General features: G+C 40.3%; 1 protein-coding gene across 1 annotated transcript in view; it reads right to left on the bottom strand.

Annotated features, from left to right (window-relative positions):
- DTHD1 (death domain containing 1) overlaps positions 1–23,343 on the bottom strand; it is a 58,451-nt gene that overhangs the window by 13,504 nt on the left and 21,604 nt on the right. The window contains exons 6-8 of the mRNA XM_045548935.1: positions 20,700–20,864; positions 18,719–19,008; positions 12,242–12,483 (exon numbers count right to left, since the gene is read on the bottom strand). Coding sequence (XP_045404891.1) covers positions 12,242–12,483; positions 18,719–19,008; positions 20,700–20,864 — 697 coding nt within the window. The remainder of the gene's footprint in view (positions 1–12,241; positions 12,484–18,718; positions 19,009–20,699; positions 20,865–23,343) is intronic.

Genomic DNA, 23,343 nt, shown 5'->3' with positions numbered 1-23,343 from the left:
GAGGAATGACGTTGCAATCTGGGTCCTAGTCTGGCCTCTCTCCTCCCGGGAGTTCTGCAAGCCGAGACAAACCATCTAAACTCTCTTGCTGAAGTCTCTAACTGGGAAACAGAGATGATGGTCTCTACGTCTGCAGTTTGCAGACTGAGATAATGTCTGTGAAGGACACGGCCTACACTGAGAATTCATCACCTGAACCCACACGCAATGTGTGGACTCTGTTTAGATCCTGTTTTTGAACAAATCACCTGCAAAAAGAAGAAATTGAGTCAGTAGGTGACTACAGAATATGAGCTGGGTAGTAGACTACATTAAGTAGTAATTGCTGATTTTATTTGCTATAGTAATAGTATGGTGGTCATTTTTTTTCCTTAGTTCTTACCTTTTAGAGAAGCATTCTGAAGTGTTTACAGATAAAATGATATAATATCATGATTGCTTTAAAATACTCCAACCCCCTAAAAAACCAAGGGTATTAGAAAAAATAAGCATGTCAGAAAATGATGGGAGATTGATCCATGTAGGTTTATTATATATTGTCTTTATTTTTGTGTGCATTTAAGTATTCACACACACATAGATGCAAACACACACAGAATTTTTTTAAATAAATAAAATAAAAGACACCAACATCAGCCAATATACTGTTGTTGTCATCAAGGAGTTTCTCATAATTGCACAGTCAGTATAGAACTTCCTGAAGGCATAGCAGAAATGTTTGGCCCTCACACATAATAAAAGGAAGTGCCTCCACATAGAGAGGTCTAGAGATCAGCATAAACCCACAGAGAAATAAGATAATGTGGAACAAAATAAGAATAGAGTTTAGAGCAAGAACTGTTGACCTACAGTGGCCTCACTTGGACATAAATCTAGAAATTAGGTATGAGAATGAAATCAAGCTACTACCAATCATGGAAGCAATGTAGACCTATATCTGTGTTTAGCTCAGATCTTTCTTTGTTTTAAACCAATGCACATTTTTATGCAATGTTACGTTTTGCCTCTTCATTATTTTTTCAATTGCTTACTTTTTAGATAATCATTCTTTTTAAGACTTCAATCTGATTATGGTTTTGTCAAGAGGAATGGATTAATAAATCTCTCAGTCTTTGATGAGCTTAGTCACAAAAGGAGATAGCTTTAAGCCCCTGGTAACCAATGGATCAATTTAAGAAACTCCAAAAATAGGAGGAGGCATCTAAGTATGGCTGCAGATACAAAATGAGCAAGGATCTAGGTATAATAATTCAGAAAATATATATGGAGTATATACGGAAGCAATAAAGAAAAGTTGTCAAAAGCAGTCTGGAATAGATAAGTCTTATTTCTATATGGATGTCTCTAGTTTCATTTTCTGTCTGTCAAATGGCCAAAGCAGTAGATATACCACGTGAGGTTGCAATGAGAATTAAATGACACAATGTATACCAAGCACTTCAAACATGCTAGTGATCCAGAAATGTTAACAACTATTCTTAATATGCTTAAAACTGTGCTCAGTATTCTAAGACATTCTGGCAAAAGCAGATGCTTTTGATCCATAAGTGCACCTAGGTGGACGATGATATTAATTCTTACAGCAGCTCAACAAATCAAAGAAAAAATACACAACACTGTTAGAACTTGCCTTAACTTTAATTTCCTGTCTTGATTGCTCTACTTTTAGATTATGATCCCAATAGGTTTTGTCAATCCATGAGACCTGCTTAGGTGCCTATTTAATTCTGAGAATTATTCTTTCTAAAATAGTCTAACACTGGCATCCCCAATCCCTGGGCCACAGACCAATACCGGTCGGTGGCCTGTTAGGAACCAGGCCGCAAAGCAGGAGTGAGCGAGCCAAGTTTCATCTGTATTTACAGCCTCTTCCCATCTCTCGCATCACCAGTAGAGCTTGGCCTGCTGTCAGATCAGCGGGGGCATTAGACGGTCATAGGAGCGTGAAGCCTACTGTAAATTGCGCATGCGAGGGATCTAGGTTGTGGCTCCTTATGAGAATCTGAGGTGGAGCTGAGGCAGTGACGCTAGCGCTGGGGAGCAGCTGCAAACACAGATTATCATTAGCAGAGAGGTTTGACTGCACAGTAAATGTAATGTGCTTGAATCACCCCAAAACCATCCTACCTTATCCCCGGTCCATGGAAAAACTGTCCTTCACGGAACCGGTCCCTGGTGCACAAAAGGTTGGGGACCACTGTTCTAACAGATCTTTTTTTTAATTTGCTGATTTTGTTTTTGTTATTTTGGTTTATTTTTTGGCTTATAGTTAGCAATAGTCTTTGCAACTGAAAGCGTGCTATGAATGTTGCTGGGAAAAGCCTGGGCAGCCCCGGATGTTCCTCCCAGGTCTTGCCACAGTGTGTGAATCCCGTTAGTCATTCCTTTCAAGATATGACAAGCTTCTGCTAAATGTGACTTCTAGCGGGGAAGGAAATGGATTCAACTTTTGCCAGCTCTGAAGACTCCACCTCCAATTGCTGTATTAGTTTCCCCAGCACACATTCATTTGTTCGTTCAGTGTTCGACAATATGATCGAATGCGTCCTGCAGGAAAGGATTGCAAAGCTGAACGAGCTGCACTCTCAGCACTGAGGAACTGTCAGAAAAGAGACAGCAGAACATCACGGTGAGGAATGCTGCCACTGGACTCAGACAGACCTGGGTCCAGGCAGGAGCTTTCCATTCTCTGGCCATTTCCCTTGGGGAAAACCTCTCTTCACCTCAGTTCCTTCAATCACTCACCTTTTAAACAAACGAGCTAATATGTGTAAATGCTTTAGCAAGTTACTAACAGGGAATAACTAGTAAGTATGTTATTACCATTCTTATCATAGAAGTAAAAATTATAATAGACCATATGTTAATAGATATTTGAAGTGCTTAATGACAGATAAAGTGCACTGCCTAATCTTTCCTGGGGAATTTCAGGGCTTTGTCTAAGGAGGTGGTGACAGAGCCAAGTGTGGAGTGGGTGGGTGCTGTCCTAATGGCAGACTCGGAGGCAGTTATGACTGAAATGTGTAAGAGAAATGGGACCTTAAGTAGAATTTGAGCAAAAGATGTTAGTTAGGTAAATGTAATATGAAAAAGTTGTGGAATAAGTTGTGGGGGTTTGTGAAAGGCCCTAGATGCCAAGGTAACTGCCTTGGAATTTGATCAACAGATATCCATTGCCAATTGAGAAGAGTGATAAAATTTAAGAGAAGAGTGATAAAATCATATTTCCATTTGAAGAAAACCATATTGTCAGTTGTGTAGAAGATGGCCTAGGGCAGAAAAGGGGACCGGTGACAGGTCTCCAAGGAAAAAGTTGCTATCATCTATTAGATAGGGCAATATTATGGGGACCAGAAGTGAAATGAAAGTTAAACAACACTTCCAAGGTAAAGTCAACCAGTGCTATATTGTATCATAGGACAATAGCGCAAACCAGTATCCTAAGAGTCACCCTGGAAAGCCCCTTCACAACTTCCTCTATCTTCTAATATCCTCCCACCTCCCAGCTCCACACACATCCACACTATCACCATGTCCTGTTGATCCCAAATCCTAAATCTCTCTACAATTCTGTGGTCTTCTTGCCATTTTTACTGCTGTGATCTCTCACCAGGCCATCATCAGCTCTTGCATGGTCTATTTCATTAACTCCTTTTTTACTGTTGCTAAGCTCATCTTATTCTAAGTTATCCTTATAGCCTGTCATAGTGTCACTGCTAAGAAAACTCGATCCTATCACCCTCCTGGTTAAAATTTCCCAATGGCTTCCTGTTACTTAAAGGATAAAAGATAAACTTAATTATAACTTACTTAATTATAACTAACTAGATACCTACTTCTTAATCTCCAGTTATGGCCATACTCATTCCAAAAATACCAGTAGATGAGAGATTTCTTCGTTTACTCATATGCTAAAGGTCTCTGGTTTGAATCTCTATCTTGCAAGTGATCTCTATGTCATGAAATCAAGCACATTCTTTTGACAAATTTTGACGGAAGGCTCTGCTTACAATTACTGAGACATTTGGTTGACATAAACAAGGCATTGAAAGCCCTGAATAATCTTTCCCCACCTTATTTCCAACACAACTTTAACCAAATCTCAAGCCACACAGGTGTATTCATTGTTCTTTATGGAGAAACAGCTTGTGTTTTGCTGCTTCAGAGTTTCTGCTCAGGCCATCTCTCTTCTGTGGAATCCATTGCCTCCCTCTCTCTTCCTCTTCAAATCCTAAACATTCTCTATATCCGTCATTCTCTATGAAGTCCCCAGGTCACCTCGGCCCCCAGGAATCACTCCCTTCTCTGAGAAGCCCTAGCACTTACTATCTCATTCATTTGCAATTAATCATCAGTTCCTGTCTTTTTATATTGCTATATCATTGTATTCAATAATAATTTATCTCTTGTATTATTTTATAACTTTTTAAGTGTTTATGCTTTATTTCCTGAACTAGACTGTAATTTTCTTGAAGGCTAGGACTTTGACTTGTATTACTAATATTCTTCTTTTAGATGCTACAGTGTATCATATGTATATTAGGCATTTAATTAGTTTTAGCTAATTGATATATTAACTGATATATATCTACAGAAAGAAAAACAAAAACAAAAAACAACTGGAGTTCATAAACTAGAAAATTGTTTGAATTAATGAATGTCATCTGTTACTTATTAAATGTTATAAATTTTTAAATAGAATAAATGCAAACACTTCAATTTTTAATTATTATTTTTTTTTTAGGTAGGCAAGAATACATGTGCTTCCTTTGTAAAAGAATTATTAAAAGCCATATGACACCATAGTGCTCCATTCCTGCCATAGTTACACTGCCCTCTGAGCAGACAAAACCTTCCCTTTTTTGGACAAAGGTTGAAGGCGAATGAAGAAGGAGGGGTGAGAGGAGAGAGAGAAGTAGGAAGGAGAGAAGGGAGGAAGGGGAAGAGAAAGGGGAGAGGGGAGAGAAAAAAGAACAGGGAAGGGGAAGATGATGAGGAAGGGGATGGAGGAAAGGGAAGAGAAAGAATCTCTTCTAATTAAATTGGTGGGCAAAGTACTTTCTAAAAAAGAATGCTGGATCCTGTTTCTGACTAAACCAGCTTTGTTCATTTCTCTCTCATGTTGCTCTCAGTGACATGGTCAAAACTGTGTCTTTGAAGGTCATTCTAGTGGCTTACAGGCAAGTGGAACTGCAGGTGCGATAGCCCGGCAAGGGAGAGGCACCGAGAGCCAGCACTGAGACACTGGGAAGAGAGAGAAGGTTTTGAAAACTTTCCCAGGTTAAAAAAATTAACATAATATTTCTACTTGCCAAGATTCTAGTCACTTTCTTCTATAATTGATAGGGGGCGGGACATGAAGCAACAGACATTTTTACTGGAATTAAGTGTCAAAAGCACGAAACTAAGTTACAGAAAATTTAAAAATCACCATATGTTCACTGTTTGCACAAAAATAACCACAGCAAAAACAAAAGAAAACAAAACATCCCTGATTTCTCCTATAGGGTCTTTTTTTAAAAAAAAAAAATGTGGTTTTTTTTCACATCTGATTTTTAAGAAGCTAGTAATAGGGTAATAAATTATATTTTATTCCTGAACCCTAATACAATTTGTAAAAATTATTACAAACTGAAAAGTCTAAGTAGAATTGATATTCCTATGGATATAAAGATGAGCGTTTCATTTGAATCTGATCTTCTCACTTGTCTAATCGAGATTGCTTTGGCATTTCATATTGTTAGAAGAATAGTCATATAGGAAAAAAGGCATCCGTCTGGTAATGAAAGTCCCAAGCGGTGAGAGTGGTGACGCTGATGAGCTCAGTCTTGCAGTGCCATGTGCGTGCTCCCCGCCTTTGACGTGGCGAGTTATTTAATGTGGTGAGAAAGTAAGTGTTGAGGGACTATCACTATTTACTAGAAATCACATGTCATGAGTTCAGTTAAAAAAGAAAACAGGAAGTTCAGGCTAAGCAAAACATGTGTCGACAGACGGCTTACGTGCGTGCGTGGGTCAGATGAGACTGGGAAACTCCAGCTCGAGCAGCCCGCAGCCATGGGATCCGAGTCCGTGTCTCCCGCACGGCAGAACCTCCACGAAGGGGGAAAGAGTAAAAGCAGTCGCAGCCCAGCCCAGCGCGAAGAGCCAAATGGCAGAGAGTCACCTGCCTGGCGTGACTTCAGAAGCCCACACACCGCACACCCAGAAAACATTCTCTCCACTTCCTCCCACTGAATGAATCTTTGAGAGGTTTTTGGAACTTGCCTTGTTTCTGCCAAAGGATAAATATATATAGTGTGTGTGAACTGAATTTACTTGAACATTTTGTAAAAGGAGAAAGTGTGAGGCACACAACTTGGGAAAGATTTAGAGGCAACTCGCTATTCTTTTTAGCCATATATTTTCGAATATATTGTTTATGTGACCATTTTCAGAAGGTTGTATTGAGCATGAAGTATCATCGAAACCTTTCCCATCTTTCAAACCTCATCACCTTTCTGTAGCCCTCGCGTGCACACTAGCCATGAGCGCCTTCCTCCCACTCGAAGCTCGAGCCCAGGGCAGAGTCTTGGTACTTGCTTCTTCCTTCACTGCAGTGCCCCCCAGCCTCACAGGAAGATGGTTTCTGGTCTCCGATTGCTCTTCAGCCCAGAAGTCACCTCCAAAGGGAGCACTTTTCTGGCCATTCCACATCCAACGGCACTCCACCAATTCTGTCCACTCTCGGATGCTAATCTATTTCCTTCCTTAGCACTTCTCACTTTCCTCCTCACATTTTTGGTATTTAAAATGTAAGCTCTGGCCGGGCGTGGTGGCTCACGCCTGTAATCCTAGCACCCTGGGAGGCCGAGGCGGGAGGATCGCTCGAGGTCAGGAGTTTGAGATCAGCCTGAGCAAGAGCGAGACCCCGTCTCTACTAAAAATAGAAAGAAATTATCTGGCCAACTAAAATATATATAGAAAAAATTAGCCGGGCATGGTGGCGCATGCCTGTAGTCCCAGCTACTCGGGAGGCTGAGGCAGTAGGATCGCTTGAGCCCAGGAGTTTGAGGTTGCTGTGAGCTAGGCTGACGCCAGGGCACTCACTCTAGCCGGGCAACAAAGCAAGACTCTGTCTCAAAAAAAAAAAAAAAAAGGAAGCTCTATGCATGAATGTATTTATTCACTCAACAAACATTTACTGAGCATCTGATGGACACCAGACACTATTCTGGACACTTGTGATTTGGCAGTGAGCTGAACAAAGTTCCCCACCTTCCTGGAGCTTACATTCTAGCTGTGGAGTAGGAAATATTCCTACAATAAACATCATAAATGAGGAAATACATGTTAGAAGGTAGAAATGCTTCAGAGGAAAGAAAAAAATCAGGATAGATTAAGGAGGCTCAGGAGTGTCAGGCTGTGGGGGTATGAGTAGATTACAATATTAAGCAGAATCAGGGTAGGCGTCAGAGAGAAGGTGAAGTCTGAGCAGAGAATTGAAGGAAATAAAGGTGGTAGTCATGCAGGTATCTTATAGAAGAACATTCCAGGCAGAGGATCCTTACACAGGGACCTAAAGCAGAATCATGTATGGCACATTCCAGAACAGCAAGAAGGTCACTGTGGTTGAATAAGTGAGGAGACTACAAGAGAGAAGGTCCTAGAGTTGAAGGGGGCCAAGTTCATATAGAGCCTTTTACTCTGAGTGAAACTGGGTGGATTGTGGGGTTTGGGGCAGGGGCATGAGATGATTTGACTGATGGTTCAGGAGACAACTCTGCCCTCTGAGTTGAAAACAGACTAGGAAGAGGCAAGGGCAGAATAAGGCCACGCACACGGGAACACCACTCTGTGTCCCTTGGGATACGCTATGTGTTTGTGGAATGGATTAATATATGAACGACCGAACTGCAGAGGCTGAAGGAAAAGAGACACAGAGATCCTCACAAGTAAGAAGTAAAAACTGACATGTCTTCACATCTCTAGGAATCAGGCATAGCGTGTTACTGTCATACCTCATAATTATGTGTGTGTGAAAGCGTGTGTCTATTTCTATGCATACATAAATATATACTGCTTGTCTTCTGCGTGTAAAGCACTTTTAATTTTGACACATATCTTCGCCTATTTTATGCTACATGCATACACGTCTGCGTAGTTTCTTGCTCATTAGGCCCAGACTCCTATAACGAGGGCGCTTCCGCTTCCTGAACAGCAGCACACTCTAACGGCGCCTGGCGGAGGGGGATATTTAAAATTCTGAACTCAATGGAGGAAGTCCATCCTCACAGAAATAAAGGTCGTGGTTTCAGTTTCCATTCAGGTATGCAAGCTTTAAATGAAGGAAAACGTTTTTCCTCCACCACAGGTGCTTTTTCAACGCTGGCAAACTCATCTGTGAAGACTCTGGGCACAGGAAAGGCCGAGAGAGTGGGTCTGGAGAGCGAGGGAGGGAAAGCGCAGACGGCACATGGGCAGGGTATTCGTCTATGACAAGCAGAAGACATTTAAAATGTACCATTTTTAAACGTGCCAATATAGTTGCAAGACTATCCGTTTTAAGCTTGGAGAATTTTATGCTTTGCAGAAGTGACATCATTCAGCCCGTCATTCGCAGACACCGACCCAGCACGGACCGTCTACGCGGCCCTGGCTGCGCGGAGCTGAGCAGGGCAGCGCATGCGCTCATCGCGTTCATCCTCAGCTGGGGTAACGCCACCCCCAGGGAGAGAAATTGGCACTTGGTGAGATAAAACAACAACAAAAGGCTTACTCTTTTAATGTGTAAAACACAGATATACATACTGTACGCAGACACACAGCATATCTGTGGTGATAAAATTTCACGGTAAGAAGTGACTAGGACAAGAACGTGTAAGAAGACTCCCGAGGGAGGCGAGAACAGCAACATGGTTCAGACACAGTTGTGTATCAGGAAGAAAACAAGCAACTGAACCTAATACAATATGCTAACAACAGTGACAGGGAAAGCAGAGAAGGTCGTGGCTGTACAGACCAGGAACACCTAGCTTGGCACAGAGGGGACGTCAGGGAAGGCTTCCTGGGAGAGGTGGCACTTAGAGACGTGAGGCGTGACCAGCAGGAATTACCCAGGCAAGTGGGCAGGGAATGGTGTGCTAGAACTTTCATTGAGGAAAAACCTATATAAACTCCTAAATTATCCAGCTTGGCCAAATTGTCTAACTAACTTACGAAATCAAGCAGCAGAGAAAACACTGATAACTGAAAACTGCCGCAGTTTTGGATTTCATGTGTGTCGTGTCTTCTCTTGGAGAAGAGCCTTCCCTTCCACTGTCTGCCGTCAGCCCAGGGAGGCCCTCCTTGCCTCCTGCCAGGGAATTCCAACAGCCCCTAATCGTCCCCCTTCCCCCATCCCACAGGGCAGAGCCGCACAGAGCTCCCTGGGATCGACGTGCCGGACGGCCTGTCCCCAGAGCGGCCTGTCCCCGATGCGCGCTCTCCGCTCCGGGTCCGCGCACTACTCCAGATCGCTTCCTCAGCCAGCAAAGAGTTTGTAGAATCAGGCCCTAAAGGCAGCCGATGACAACTGTGGAACTCCCTGCTTCAGCGCCCACAGCCAGCGCGCCAGGCACTGCCCCGGCCCCGGCGACAGACAACAGACACAGCCTGTCACCGCGGAGTGCGCTTTCTCGAGGAGCAAAGGCGAATAGAAAATACGTGAACCAGTAAATAATTCTAATAATATCATTAATGATGAATGTTAGGAAGTAAATATAAAAAGGGTATGACGGGTTAAGGAGTGACTCTGGACAAGGGGATGAGGGACTAGAGCGACCTCTGGGCTGAGAGCGGCTGGTAAAGAACCAGCTGTGTGACGATCTGCGGGAATGTGCCCCAAGCACCGGGAACACAGGCCTGTGGTGCAGAGGCCCTAAGGCTCAAATGAAAACGCACAGAAGCCAAACTGACAGTGGATACACACCTGTATGGCCACACTGTCATTAAAATATCACCATTTTCAGCATCGGTGGTTTAATAGACTTTGCCACCCTATCATGCCTCCCAGGCTGTGACTTGGCGGTGGAAAGGCAATATATGTAACCTAAATGTTTGTACCCCTGTAATATCCTGAAATAAAAACAAACAAACAAACAAATAAAAGGTTGGTACAATCAAAAAAAAGTTAATGTTTCTAGGAGGCTGCTTCTCTGAACTACGGCTGGTTTCAAGTTGATTAGTTGGTATCCATGTCATCATTTGTTAAATATTTCCACAATCACCTCTACACTAAAGCATAGTACACGTGAACTCGTCATACGACATTAGAGGTCAACCTGGATGCCCTCAAATCCGTCCTGTAATCTTGACTAAGAATCGTTGCTTTATCTGCTACCGTGGCAAAAGCATCACAGCATAGTGCTAATTCACTGCAACAGTGGGAAGCAGATTTCCCAGGTTTGAACTTTGGTCCTGCCACTTATTTAGTGATGGGACCATAGGCAAGTTGCCTAAAATTTCTGTGCTTCAGTTTCCTATTAAATGAGAACAACGATAATATTTCATAAGATTTTTGTGAGGATCTAATGACATGATGCAGGGAAAGCCCTTGAAAGACCTTTGGCATATTATAAATTATTACAGTAGTTAGGATACAAATTGTGAGCTCCTGCTAGGCTGTGCCCACCACCCCACTCAAACGCGTTCCATTTCCTCACCCTAACTTGCTTTTTATCCTCCATTTCGATTGGCCAAATTTCCACTGACTGACAAAGCTCAGATAAAATGCCACAATCACCACAAAACTTCTACTGGTTTCAACTTCCAAAAAAGCCATTTCTGTTTTCCAAACAACTATTAGTACATTGTTTATACCATTAGTCTAATCAATTACTGTCTCAAAAGGAAATTTTGTATATGTGTTTTGTATACTTTGCTGGAATATAAATTCATTAGAGAAGTATTATCCCATAGAAATATAATTAGAGACATAGGTAATTTAAAATATTTCAGTAGCCACATAAAAATATTTTTAAAAGGTGAAATTAACTTTAATAATATTTTATTTAACCTGATATAATCAAAATATTATAAATTTGCCATATAACCAATATAAACAAACAATTAATGAGATAGTTTATATATTATTTGTACTGAGTCTTTGAAATCCAGTGTGTATCTTAAATTTATAGCCCGTCTGCATTCAGACTAGCCATTTTCAAATGCTTAACAGCCACAGGAGATAGTGGCGACCATTTGGGACAACACAGCTTTAGGCCATATAGTATCCTTTACAGCTCTGGATTTATCATGGCTTAGCACAGCGAGTTCCCTGTTTCAGAAGTTCAATTAATATTTGTTAAAGTAATTAATTACTGACTTACTTAAAATCAGAACAAAATCTAACCCCATGGAAAACACATTTCTGCTGTTTATAACACAAAAAGTAAAAACATGGAAAAAACAGTTTTAGCTTTATTTAAAGAAGTTTGATTTTCCTCAAGAGTGGTAAAATAAATTTTCAATTCTATTTCTCATTAAGAATACAGTTTAGATGTACTAAGCCCTGTACCACTGAAAGAAATTGTGTTACAGCAATAAAATATATATATATTTGTATGTTGACTTGCCCGAAGAAATAATTTAATCTACTTTCTGACATAAGTAAAAATTTTAGGTAAGAGTAATTAACTCATAAAACAAACAGCAGGATCTGGTAAATCTCAGTGAATACATTTTGATGTCATTTTCCTAGTCACCATGATTTTTTTTAAGTGCTGTGTTCTGAAATGCATTCAATGTTTTCACAAATGATTTCCCAGTTACTCAGATGTAGTCACAGTAAATGAATGACATTATTTCCATAGTCACTAACTGTATACTGTGAGGGCCAGATCAATTTGAATTGCTCTTTTTAGAAAGGCTGGTATGAAAAAGGTAAAAATCCTAGCATACATTCCACCACTCTAAAATTGGACTTCACTACTCCTTACTTATCAACTTCATTTGTGTCTTCTCTTTCAACCTAATGTATCCATACTTCTGAAAAATTGATTATGGTAGAGAATTATAAAGAATTAACAGACTATGGTAATTAGAAAAGAAAGACGGGGCACGGTGGCTCACACCTGTAGTCCCAGCTACTTGGGAGGCTGAGGCAGGAGAATCAAGTTGCAGTGAGCTATGATGATGCCACTGTACTCTAGCACCTGGGTGACAGAGAGAGACCCTGTCTCAAAAAAGAAAGAAAAAAAGAAACAGTAAAATAACAACTCACCTTTGGCAATCTCAATGGTAATTTGCAAATTGGCAATTCATGGTTTTCGTAAAGTATGAGAGATTGATCCAAGTTGGGGATTATCTTCTCTTTAGGTATTTTATAAACAACAATAGTGCCCTTATAATGAGGGCAGCTATAGTTTCCAAATTCATCCACCTCTTTGATTTGGAGTTTCAGCCTGGGTTTTCTTTGCAAATGAAAAATAAGTTTGTAGTCTTTTCCATAATCCTTCCCATTGCCTAAATATAAGTAAAATGCATTTGTTACCATTAAGACACAGCACTTTGAGTTACTTAATTTTTTAAAATCCAAATAATCATTTTAATTATTAAATATGACTAAAGCTTTTTTGTATCATTGTCTCTTATCAAAACATAACCTGATAAAGCAGCAATAGGCTGAGACTGTATAGATGACTCGAAAGATTTCTCATCTGAAACTGGGCCAGGTGCTCTCTAAATCTTGCAATCTTTTATTTCTTTTTCTATTCTATTTTGCTGTAACCAGAATCTACTGGAAATATTCAGATTTTACAGTATTTACAAAATTGTTTTCACCCTTTGAGAATTATGTTTCTCTTTTCCGCTAACTATTCATACATTCTAAAGCTTCACTCTTCTGTAACATGTGGCTATTTAAGTGAAAATTAATTAAAATTAAAAATTCAAATCCTTAGTCACTCTAACCACATTGAAAGTGCTCAATAGCTGCATATGTCTAGTGACTACCTTACTGAACAGTGTAGATACAAGATATGTCTACAATTGCAAAAATGGACAGTGCTCTTCTAGAACTCCCAAGCGTAATGTTACTAAAATTTCTAAGAAAATTTGGTGGATTCTCCTAAAATAATGATATGTAAAAATATTCTCAACTCCTCACTGAAAATACTAAAGCTTTTGTGAACATAACCTTTCACTTATAGGGGTTTTACCAGGAGAATCAGGATATTTTACTTTGTTATTTCAACAATAAAGTGAAAACTACCATGTTTCTTAAAGCATCTATGTCTGTACTACACTTTGTAAAATTTATAGACAGTTATAATGTAGCAGTAGAAATACTATGCTTTGGATATGAAGATCTAGATTCAAGTCCAGCCTCTACTATTTGTCTACACTATTAAATTCATCCAGTTATTTCACATCTCTGAGCTTCTTAAAGACTTAACTTCCTTATCCTTAAAACACGAAAAAAGAACTTAACTCCTAAGATCACTCTGGAAATGAAATGAGAAAATATGGATAAAATGACTGCCACAAGCCTGGCACATGGTAAGTGCAGCTGTTCCATAAATATGTATTGTTACTAGATGTTCCTTATAACAATATATTTTCTTCTCGATGATGGGCATTGAATATTTCTCATTGATGACATAGTGCAAATGTAGGAATAAGTGCTTTTGCTTAGAAAAGTCAGGCAAGGGCTAGCAGAAAGGGATAGCAGCAATACGGAAAACCAGAAACTCCTATGAGAATCACTGGCTCAGAATATTTCTATATTCTAACCCATCCCCCATCCCCTCTACCTCTAAGCCACTGCCATAGCTTGTTTGATTTACTACAATTAAACATTAACTGGTCTCCCTGCTTTGCTTCTACAGTCTATTCTCAACACAGTTGTAGTCTAACTCAGGTCACTCCTCTGTTGAAAACCCTTCACGATTCCTCATTTCATTTGCCATAAAAGCCAAAGTCCTTGCAATGGCCTACAAGGCATGACGAGTCCTCATCTCATCTCCTATGATCTCTTCTGACCCTCTCTGATCCAGCCACCCCAGCCTCCGCCTGTTCCCCAAACACACAAGGCACATTTCTGCCTCAATTCACTTGCACTTGTAATCTCTCCACCTGGGCAAACGCCCCTGGGGTAGCATGATGGCTTGCTCTCTCACCTTCCTAGAGGCTGTTTATGTCACCCTCTCAAAAGGGTCTTTCCTGATGACTACTTAAACCTGCAACCATGCCACTCCCTCCAAGACTCCCTTTATCTTTTTTCTGCTTTATTCTTCTATAATTCACTTTTCAGCCCATGTTAAACTGTGCATTTTATTGTCTTACTTGCTTATTTTCTGTCTCTCCCCACTTGATTATAATATATGTAAGGGCAGGGAATTTGTGTTGAGTGAATAAAAGAATGGTTATTGTAGCATCCTACATATGTGTAAAGGAAAATCTCTTCCCTGAGCCAAAGGGCATCGAGGGCAACTTTGAGACACACAGACCTCCATAGGGCATTACTGGATGTTATGGCTGATGCAAGGTGTCAATATATAAAATCTTATAAAAGCATTTCAGAGCACTTTCTGAATTTTATGTGTGCCAGTGGCTTGGATGGCATGCAACAGAAAGTCTAGGTGCTGAACTGGCAGCTTTAACCTAGAGAATGAAGCGTGGTATAGCTTGTGCCCAGAAGAATACCAAAGATCAATATAAAAACCAAGGGGACTGCCCATATAGCTTACTTCCTCTTAGAAATAGAAATAAAGTCCCACGAACCTCACTCAAAATGGTCATCATATTTTATGTAAGTGTAGAAGTTTTTTCTTTTTTTTTAATTTTTATCTTATTTCAGGATATTATGAGTGTACAAACGTTTTGGTTACATTTTATGTCTTTGCCTCACCCAAGAGAGGATTAGAGGCATTCACTTCCCCTCTACAATGCTCACCATGTCCATTAGTTGTGAGTTTACCCCCCCAACCCCCTAATTCCTGGAGAATATTACTACCGTGTGAGCACCATAGTGTTGATCAATTAGTGCCAATTTGATGGTGAGTACATGTGGAGGCTATTCTTCTGATCTTGTGATACCTCACTTTCGATAACGGGCTCAAGCTCAATCCAGGAAAATATAAGAGGTGCTAGATCACTGTCGTTTCTTATAATTGAGTAACATTCCACTGTGTACATATGCCAAATTTTAATAATTCATTCATGAATTGATGGGCACTGGGTTGTTTCCACATCCTTGCAATAGTGAATTGTGCTGCCATAAACATTCGGGTGCAGATGTCTTTATTATAGAATGTCTTTTGCTCTTTGGGGTAGATGCCTAATAGTGCTATTGCTGGATCAAATGGTATTTCTATTTTTAGCTTTTTGAGGTATCTTCAGATTCTTTTCCACAGAGGTTGCACCACTTTGCAGTCCCACCAGCAGTGTCAGAGTGTTCCCGTCTCTCCACATCCTCACCAGCATTTGTTGTTTTGGGATTTTTTGGTAGAGGCCAATCTCACTGGGGTTAGGTGATATCTCATTGTGGTTTTGATTTGCATTTCTCTAATGATTAGAGATGTTGAGCATTTTTTTATATGTTTGCTGGCCATGGTTTTGTCTTCTTTTGAAAAGTTTCTGTTCATTTTCTTTGCCCTTTTATTGATGGGGTTGTTTGATTTTTTTCTTGTTGATCTTTATAAGTTCTAGATAGATTCTTGTTATCAGTCCTTTATTAGATGCGTAGAGATCAAATATTTTCTCCCATTCTGTAGGATGTCTAATCACTCTAATGATAGTTTCCTTGGCTGTGCAAAAGCTTTTTGATTTGACAGATCCCATTTATTTATTTTTGTTGCTGTGTTGATTACTTTGGGGGTCTTCTTCAAAAATTCTTTGCCTAGGCCAATATCTGAAAGGGTCTTCCCAACATCTTCTTCTAGAATTCTTAAGGTTTCATGCCTTAGGTTTAAGTCTGTTATCCGTCTTGAACTGATTTTTGTAAGAGGTGAGAGGTGGGGATCCAGTTTCAATCTTCTGCATGTAGCTATCCAGTTTTCCCAGCACCATTTACTGAAAAGAGATTCTTTTCCTCAGTGTATATTTTCGTCTGCTTTGTCAAAGCTTAGATTACCATATGTGGATGGTTTCATCTCTGGATTCTCAGTCCTGTTCCAAAGGTCTGTGTCTCTGTTCTTGTGCTGGTACCATACTGTTTTAGTTACTATAGCCTTGTAGTATAGCTTGAAGTCTGGTAGACTGATACTTCCCAGTTTGTTCTTTTTACTTAAGATTGCTTTGGCTAATGAGGTCTTCTCTGTAAAGAATGATGATGATAAAAATAATTCTACACTTTGTATGGAACCAGAGAAGACCTCGTATAGCCAAAGCAATATTTTATGTAAGTGAATAGGGAGATTTGGGCATTTTTCAAAGGGCAGTTGCCTACATTCATTAGTTAAAGTTTTTAATATTTTAGTCACACTTAGTACTATAATGTTAAGTTGCCTTCGTTTCTTCCAACAAATAATCACTGAGCTCCTTCTAGCTGCCAGGCACGGTCCTTGGTACTGGGAATTGAATGGTGCTTCCCAACAGGACAGTCCCGTTGCATGTGTTACAGTACGAGAGAACTGGGGGTGAGGGTAGGGAGTGGGGAGGGGGAGGAGAACCCTGCAGACAGAGAATCTCTGGCTTCATCTCTGTGATAGTCACAGAGACTACCCCAGGCCCTGACGGAAGGGTGAGGCATCAATTCTATGCTGCAGGTCTTATTCCTCTCGGGCAGAAAAAAACCCAGTAAAGCTCTAGGAAAAGCAAAGCATGCAGGACCTGGGCATCCTGCCTGACTCATTTTCCTAGAGTGAAGATGAGCTCTCCTCCATCCCATATGCGGGGAATTGCACACATGCCGGCTGTCTTTGGGCACTCTTATTTAGCGTGCGTTCCCCAGTCTCCATTGCAGGCAGCAGTATACTCAGTCCCCCTGCCTATGAGAAGAACAGTAACTCACTCCTGATTAGGGAGTAAGTAAACACAGCTGCTGGCCCCAGTATTGCAGGAAAAGCATTCGCATCATTAGTTTGGGTGGGACACTTCTGGTTTTCTACTATCTCTCATCAGAGATATTTCCTCAGGGTGGACACTGCGGTTTCTGCTCCGGAAGCTAAGTAGAAAGGGATCTCTTCCACCCTTCCTTCCTCTTCCTCCTCTCGCTCCCCCTCCCCTTCTCTGACCTCCTTGTTGCTCACTCACTAAATCCTGTCAGCTGACTCAGCTGGCTGAGACCCTGCATGTGACAGTGAGAGCGGAACAGACTTCAAACTGAGATACTTGGGTCTCACTTATGCCTGAGATACCAGACAAAGGGCAGCATCAGCTTCAAGCCTCATCATTTTTTTGAAGCAAGAACGAGCCAGTGGTGCTTGGAGCCATTTCCTGAATCAAAGAAAATAGGTATCCTTCAACTCAATAGAATACAGATTAATTTATTATACAAATAGAGACTATCAGCTCAAGTCAAGTGTTCCTAGGCCAGAAATCCCCATTTAACCCATCCTTTAATTGTCCCCCACAAGCCACCTTCACACGCACCTGCAGAAAGGAATTAGGAAGAAACAGGACTGACCTAATAAAAAAGAAATTGCTGTAATAGCAACTCCCCAAAGGCCTTTTCCTCTCTTTTCCCACACAGCTGTTTTCTCTCCATGATTTTCTTTTTCTTCATTTCTTTCTCTTCATCTCCCTCCTTTTATCTCTTCTGTCAGCCATTCCCTCTCTTCTTCCACCTCTCCTGCCACCTCTCATGCTCATCACCCTTTAAAATCAAGGAAATTCCTCAGCACTGTCACGTGTCCAGTCGTTTACCACACGGCTATGCAGAGCCTTTGTGGGCCAGGTCCTACGTGAGGCTTGGAGGAGCTTTAACAGACAGCCACACCATTGCCCTCATGAAGCTTTCATTCCAGTAGAGAATATATATAACCATATGAACCAAAAGCAAATAAAGAAAATAATTTCAAATTGTGATAAGATTTATAATGGAAACAAAGATAACACTAAATACACACGGTGATGAGAGGAAAGCTGGGTATGTCATCTAGATCAATTGTTATTAACCTCTTTTGTCACAGACCCCTTTGGAGTCTGGTAAAAACTGTCAATTGCTTCTGAGAGTAGTCTTTTAAATACATAAAATAAAATCCATGGGATTTCAAATAAGGCAATTATACTAGAATATAGCTCTATCCACATATTTCTTGAGAGTCCACTGACCCCAGGTTAGATTCATTGTAGGACATCCTGAAGATTTTTGATACTATTTTAGGTAGAGTAGGAGGTACTAATAACGTTTTAATCAGAAGAGTAATGTAGTATAATTCATGTTTTTAAGAGAGTACTCTTGTTACTGGTTGGAAATGATTTCACAGGGCTAAGAGTGGAAGCAGGGGAGCATTTCGAAGGCAACTGCATTGTCGTAGGAACAAGGTGATCCTGGCTTGGACTCGGGCAGTAACTGCAGAGAAGGCTATTTCTATAAAGAGTCACTTCGAACACGCCCATAAAGGAACACGCATCCCCAAGTAGAGAAGAAAGGGACTGGGAAGGAAGAAGTAAATAAATCTTTTTCTCTTCCCTCTTCCTGAAGGCTCCCCTCCATCCTCTGAAGGTTTCCTTAGTAACACAAGTTAAGTGAACTCCTTCTGAAGTTTGTGGCTTATAGCCCATAAAATATATAAAAAGATTTCTCCATACTTACTTGAGGCAAATATATTTCCAGTAAACCGTAAAAGAAGTTGTTCTCCCTCTCTTACTTGGAAATGCTGAGAGGGCTCTGGAGGGCCCCCACACCCTTCCGCGCGCAAGTTCTTCAGCACCTGGTACGTGTCTTTGGAAGGCGCTACTGAAATAGTCACTCTGTGTGGATTGTCCTTCTGGTAAGACAGCACTAGGCAGGCGGTGGTGCTGAGCATGGCCTCCTCTAAAGATTTCACAAAAGTAACCAAATGGCTGTTGTCCACAGCAGAAGACAGGTGAAACACAATCAACCTGCATGGAAAAGAAGGGGCGAAATGACAGAAAAATACAGGCTTAAAAACATCACTGATATCTAATAACATCCAAGAAAAATGTCATTATCATCCAAACTTCCTTTAAAATCAAGCATTCTGATGACCAACAGGTTAGATTTACAAATGACCTTCGTGAAGCTCTTGACAGACAGTAAACCAGCTCAAATCAGACTAAACTCTAAAACACATTCTTTGAAAAATCCATACAGTCTCAGCTCAGCTCTAAATATGGCAACATATTTTAAGTTTTAATTAGCATTACCAAAGAGTATTATTTCAAAATATAGAAGAGAAAGATGATCAAGATAATGCACTTACTCCCACTAGGATGCGGAATGTATAGCACAATTAGGCGGGGATTGAAATACTCATCTCTGCATCCCCCGTTCATAGTTGAAGTACTAAACCCTAGTACCTCAGAATGTGATTCGATTTGAAGATAGGGTCTTTACAGAGGTAGTCAAGTTAAGGTGAGGTCATTAGGGAGGTCCCTAAAGCAATTTGACTAGTGTCATAAAAAGGGAAAATTTCAGCACAAAGAAATGCATACATGGAGAACAGCACGTGACCACCATCCATAGGCCAAGGACGGAGGCCGGGAGAGATCCTTCCCCCACAGTCCTCAGAAGGAACACACCCTGCTAATGCACCTTGATTTTGGATTGCTGGCCTCCAGAACTGTGAAACGATAAATTTCCGTTATTCAAGCCAACCAGTTTATGGTACTTTGTTACAGCAAACCAATGCAGACAAGTGCTTTTGAAAAACACTCATAACTTAGATTTATTTTTACAGCTTTCTTCTAACTCCAAAAAAGCTTTAAAATAGCACCTTCATTTCTGAAATCCCATGGAGATAGTAATTAACTGTTCATATTATGCTTACCTCAGGCTAGGCCACCTATTCCCCAGTTGTTCTGCAGAGAACCGGCCCACAGCAGCCTCCCGGTCCAGAGCAGCCCCCCACACCGACGGAGCAGGGCTGACCTGGAGAGCCAGTCTCCTTGCTGCGCACACTTTGCGGAAACCGTGGTTTTCCCAACTTCCTCCCTTGCCCTGCAGGGTTCACCTGAGCGCCCTTCCCTAAATCACTTTCTTCTCATCTCAGACTCTGTTTCTCGGGAACTCACTTAGAGACAAGCATAGATGTAAGACTTCCCATTGTGAAATAAGCACTACCTTTAGACATTGCCCTCTCTTTTTGAGTGGCTACTCCTCAAGAAACTTAAATCTCTCTAAAACTCTTCTCATAACAAAATGAGAAGTCTAAAAAACATGGAAATGAGAAAGCAAAATGAGGGCACTGAAATAACAAATTCAGTTTATATATACATAGTTATGAGATAAGCATAACATGAACGGTTAATTACTATCTCCATGGAATTTCAGAAATGAAGGTACTATTTTAAAACTGTTTTGGAGTTGGAAAAACCTGTTAAAATAAATCTAAGTTAGGAGTGGTTTCCAAGAGCACTTGTTAAACTGTCAGCAATGAAAGTACAGATAACATATTCATGTCAATTCTGGCTTGCATTTTAAGCATACCCTAAAGAACGGTTCATATTCCTATTTGAGGAATAAAAATTTAATCCTATGACTCCATTTTTGTAAACATCAGTTATGGACCATCAGGAGGGAATATAATCAACTTTGTTTGCTATTGTATTACCTCTCTAAATGTTCATGCAATTCAAATGATATCAAGCCATTCTGTACGGTTCTCACCACAACATCATCAAGTGCAAACCAACCACTGTCTCGGCTTCTGAATCCCAGTAATTTCAAAGACTCACAGGCATTTTTCCCAGATCTTCTTGTGGACGTGCTTTTTGTCCTACATAATGGTAACAGAAGAGCAATTGGCAAAATTTACGTAGCATAATTCATATTTAATTGCACTCATTCTTTCATTAAGTGAATAATCCAATAACAATTCATTGTGTAAAATATATACTAGGTGCCAGTCTATGCTTTGCACCAGGAATATAAAGATTAGAAATATATGGCCTTTGTGCTACAGAAGCACACAGTGTCACAGCATTATCTGATTGTGGCAAAGGGTGATCTGTGTGGCAATTAAAGGGCTGCACAGGTGGTTGAGGAGCAGCAGCAGCGAGGGGTCAGGGAAGCCGGCAACACGAACACGCTGGTATTTAAAACGAGCTTTGGAGAATGAGAAGCACTTTACTGCTGACAAACAGGTTGAAGGGAACACCCCAAAACATTGATAAAGTCGCTGATATAAACTCAGATGCTTTAGGATAAGAAAGCGTGGTCGTATAGCGTAATAGGTAAGATGACAGACTCTAGACCAAAGCTGCCCAGTTTCAAATCCTGGGTAGCTCTGGTTTCTCTGAATCTTAGTTTTCTTATCTATAATATGAGAACAGTAATAGTACCTACATAAGTTAATGTAGTACCTACATTACTAATAGTTGCGAAACTATAAAATGATTTAATGTTTGTAAAGCACTTATAATTGTAGTGAGTATAAATAGTAATAATTTTCCCATTATAATTCGTACTGCGGACATAGCCAATTAGCTTTCTTGTACAATTATCCTTCTTACATAACCTGCCCCACCCAAAGACCCCATTGGTTGTATACACTATGTGATACTTTTCCTCAAGCAGAGCCCATTTGACTAACAGTAGACCAGTTTCTAACAGCCGGCCAATTTAATTCTCTTTCTTTGGAATTTGACTAAGAGTCTCAGAGACTGTAACTTATCACTGTCCTTTTGTTACAGTATAATGAACTATAAAAATGAATAAACTGAAAGATTATTCAGAAAGAAAATAGATGCTAAGAAAGAGGAGAAAAATCAAGATGAAAGAATCCATGTAGTCCTAGAGATGGAGAAAGCAGAGATTAACTATCGTAGCCCTGCAATAAACTCTTTTCTTGAATTCATTTAAGTGGGTATCTGTTCCTCATGATTAAAGTAAGAAAAGTCCTTGACCATGAATGTCTTAAAAAAAATAATGCCTGGCCTAATGATGCTACATCTACAAGGGGACAGAACTGTTCTAGCCAGGTGCTAAGAATAAAGATCCAAGTGTGAATTTCATATCTTTATTTGCAAAGTGTTTAAACCAGAGTTATAGGCTTAAAACCACCTTACTTTTTCATAGGTTGAGCTGTCCTGTGACCCATAGATTAGGCATTGAACTAGACTTAAAACGTCTGCTATAAAACTTTTTAGTATGCATTGTTTACTTTAGTGTGTTACCCAGATTAAAATCAGGAGCATAGGGTGAAAAAGAACATTTAGTTTTTGGCTGTTGGATTATAACTACAGATATGGTAAATTTTGTAACTCTTGGAAGTTAATAATTTATTCACACAGAAAGATATACTGAATCCAGAACATTGGTCATCTACTAGATACTGACTTAATTGTAGTGTCAACTTTTTTTTCTAATTCACCTTTTTCTAATAACACCCTAAATTTTCTGTGGGGACCTCCAGGCTCCCACAGTAGGAGCCATCACTACTCCCAAGGCCATGTGGGCATACAAGCTAAGGCAAAGAGTGCGTCTGGCATTTATTAATGCTGTTCACCAAAAACTCAATTTCCATTCCGTCTGAGTGCAAGATAGGGCTGTACTTTCTGTCTCCAATGGTTGAATGGGGTCATATGACTAGTTTTGGTTAGTGAATCGCAAACGAAAGAAATATGTCTCACTTTGAGTCCAAGGATTTAATTACTCGTGTGGGTCTACAAATGTCTTTCTTCTGCCATTGTGACAGCAACCAGAGAGTGGCTACTCTGTCAGCCTAAGTCCTGGAGTGAGGATGACCAAAAGGCAACCCACCTTTGATGGCCACACAGTGCGTGTGAGATACAAAGACTGTCATTACCAACCCTTGGGATTTTGGAGTTTTGCTATCTGCCACAATCTAGGCTAATGTGCACTACATAATATATCTTCCTTCTGGTTCCAGCAGTCTATTCAGTGATGGGCTTGTGACAGATTTGGAGTGAGAATCAAGCCCTGGGTTTTGTGCACATTCAAGGGAAAAACAGGCTTCCTCTTTTCCACCGAACTTGGAGCAATGAAGACGTAGTCATATTAATTGCTTGAGGGATGAGCACGTCAGAGAATGGAACTGGCACAGAAGAAGGCAGATAGAGAAGAAGAGAGACTTGGTTCTCCCTGGTTCAAGAAAAAGTAGAAAGATAAATATATCTCCAGATTTTAATTTACACAGATGAGAGGATTTCTTTATTGTTTAAACATATGAGATTTGCTCTTCTGTCACTTAACTCAAAAGAGTCCTTAATGACATGAAGATCTTTTTTAGACTT

This window comes from Lemur catta, chromosome 4, assembly GCF_020740605.2.
Source record: "Lemur catta isolate mLemCat1 chromosome 4, mLemCat1.pri, whole genome shotgun sequence".
NCBI classification, from domain to species: Eukaryota; Metazoa; Chordata; class Mammalia; order Primates; family Lemuridae; genus Lemur; species Lemur catta.
The sequence above is the reverse complement of the archived record's forward strand: the minus strand, read 5'-3'. Positions and strand labels throughout refer to the sequence as shown.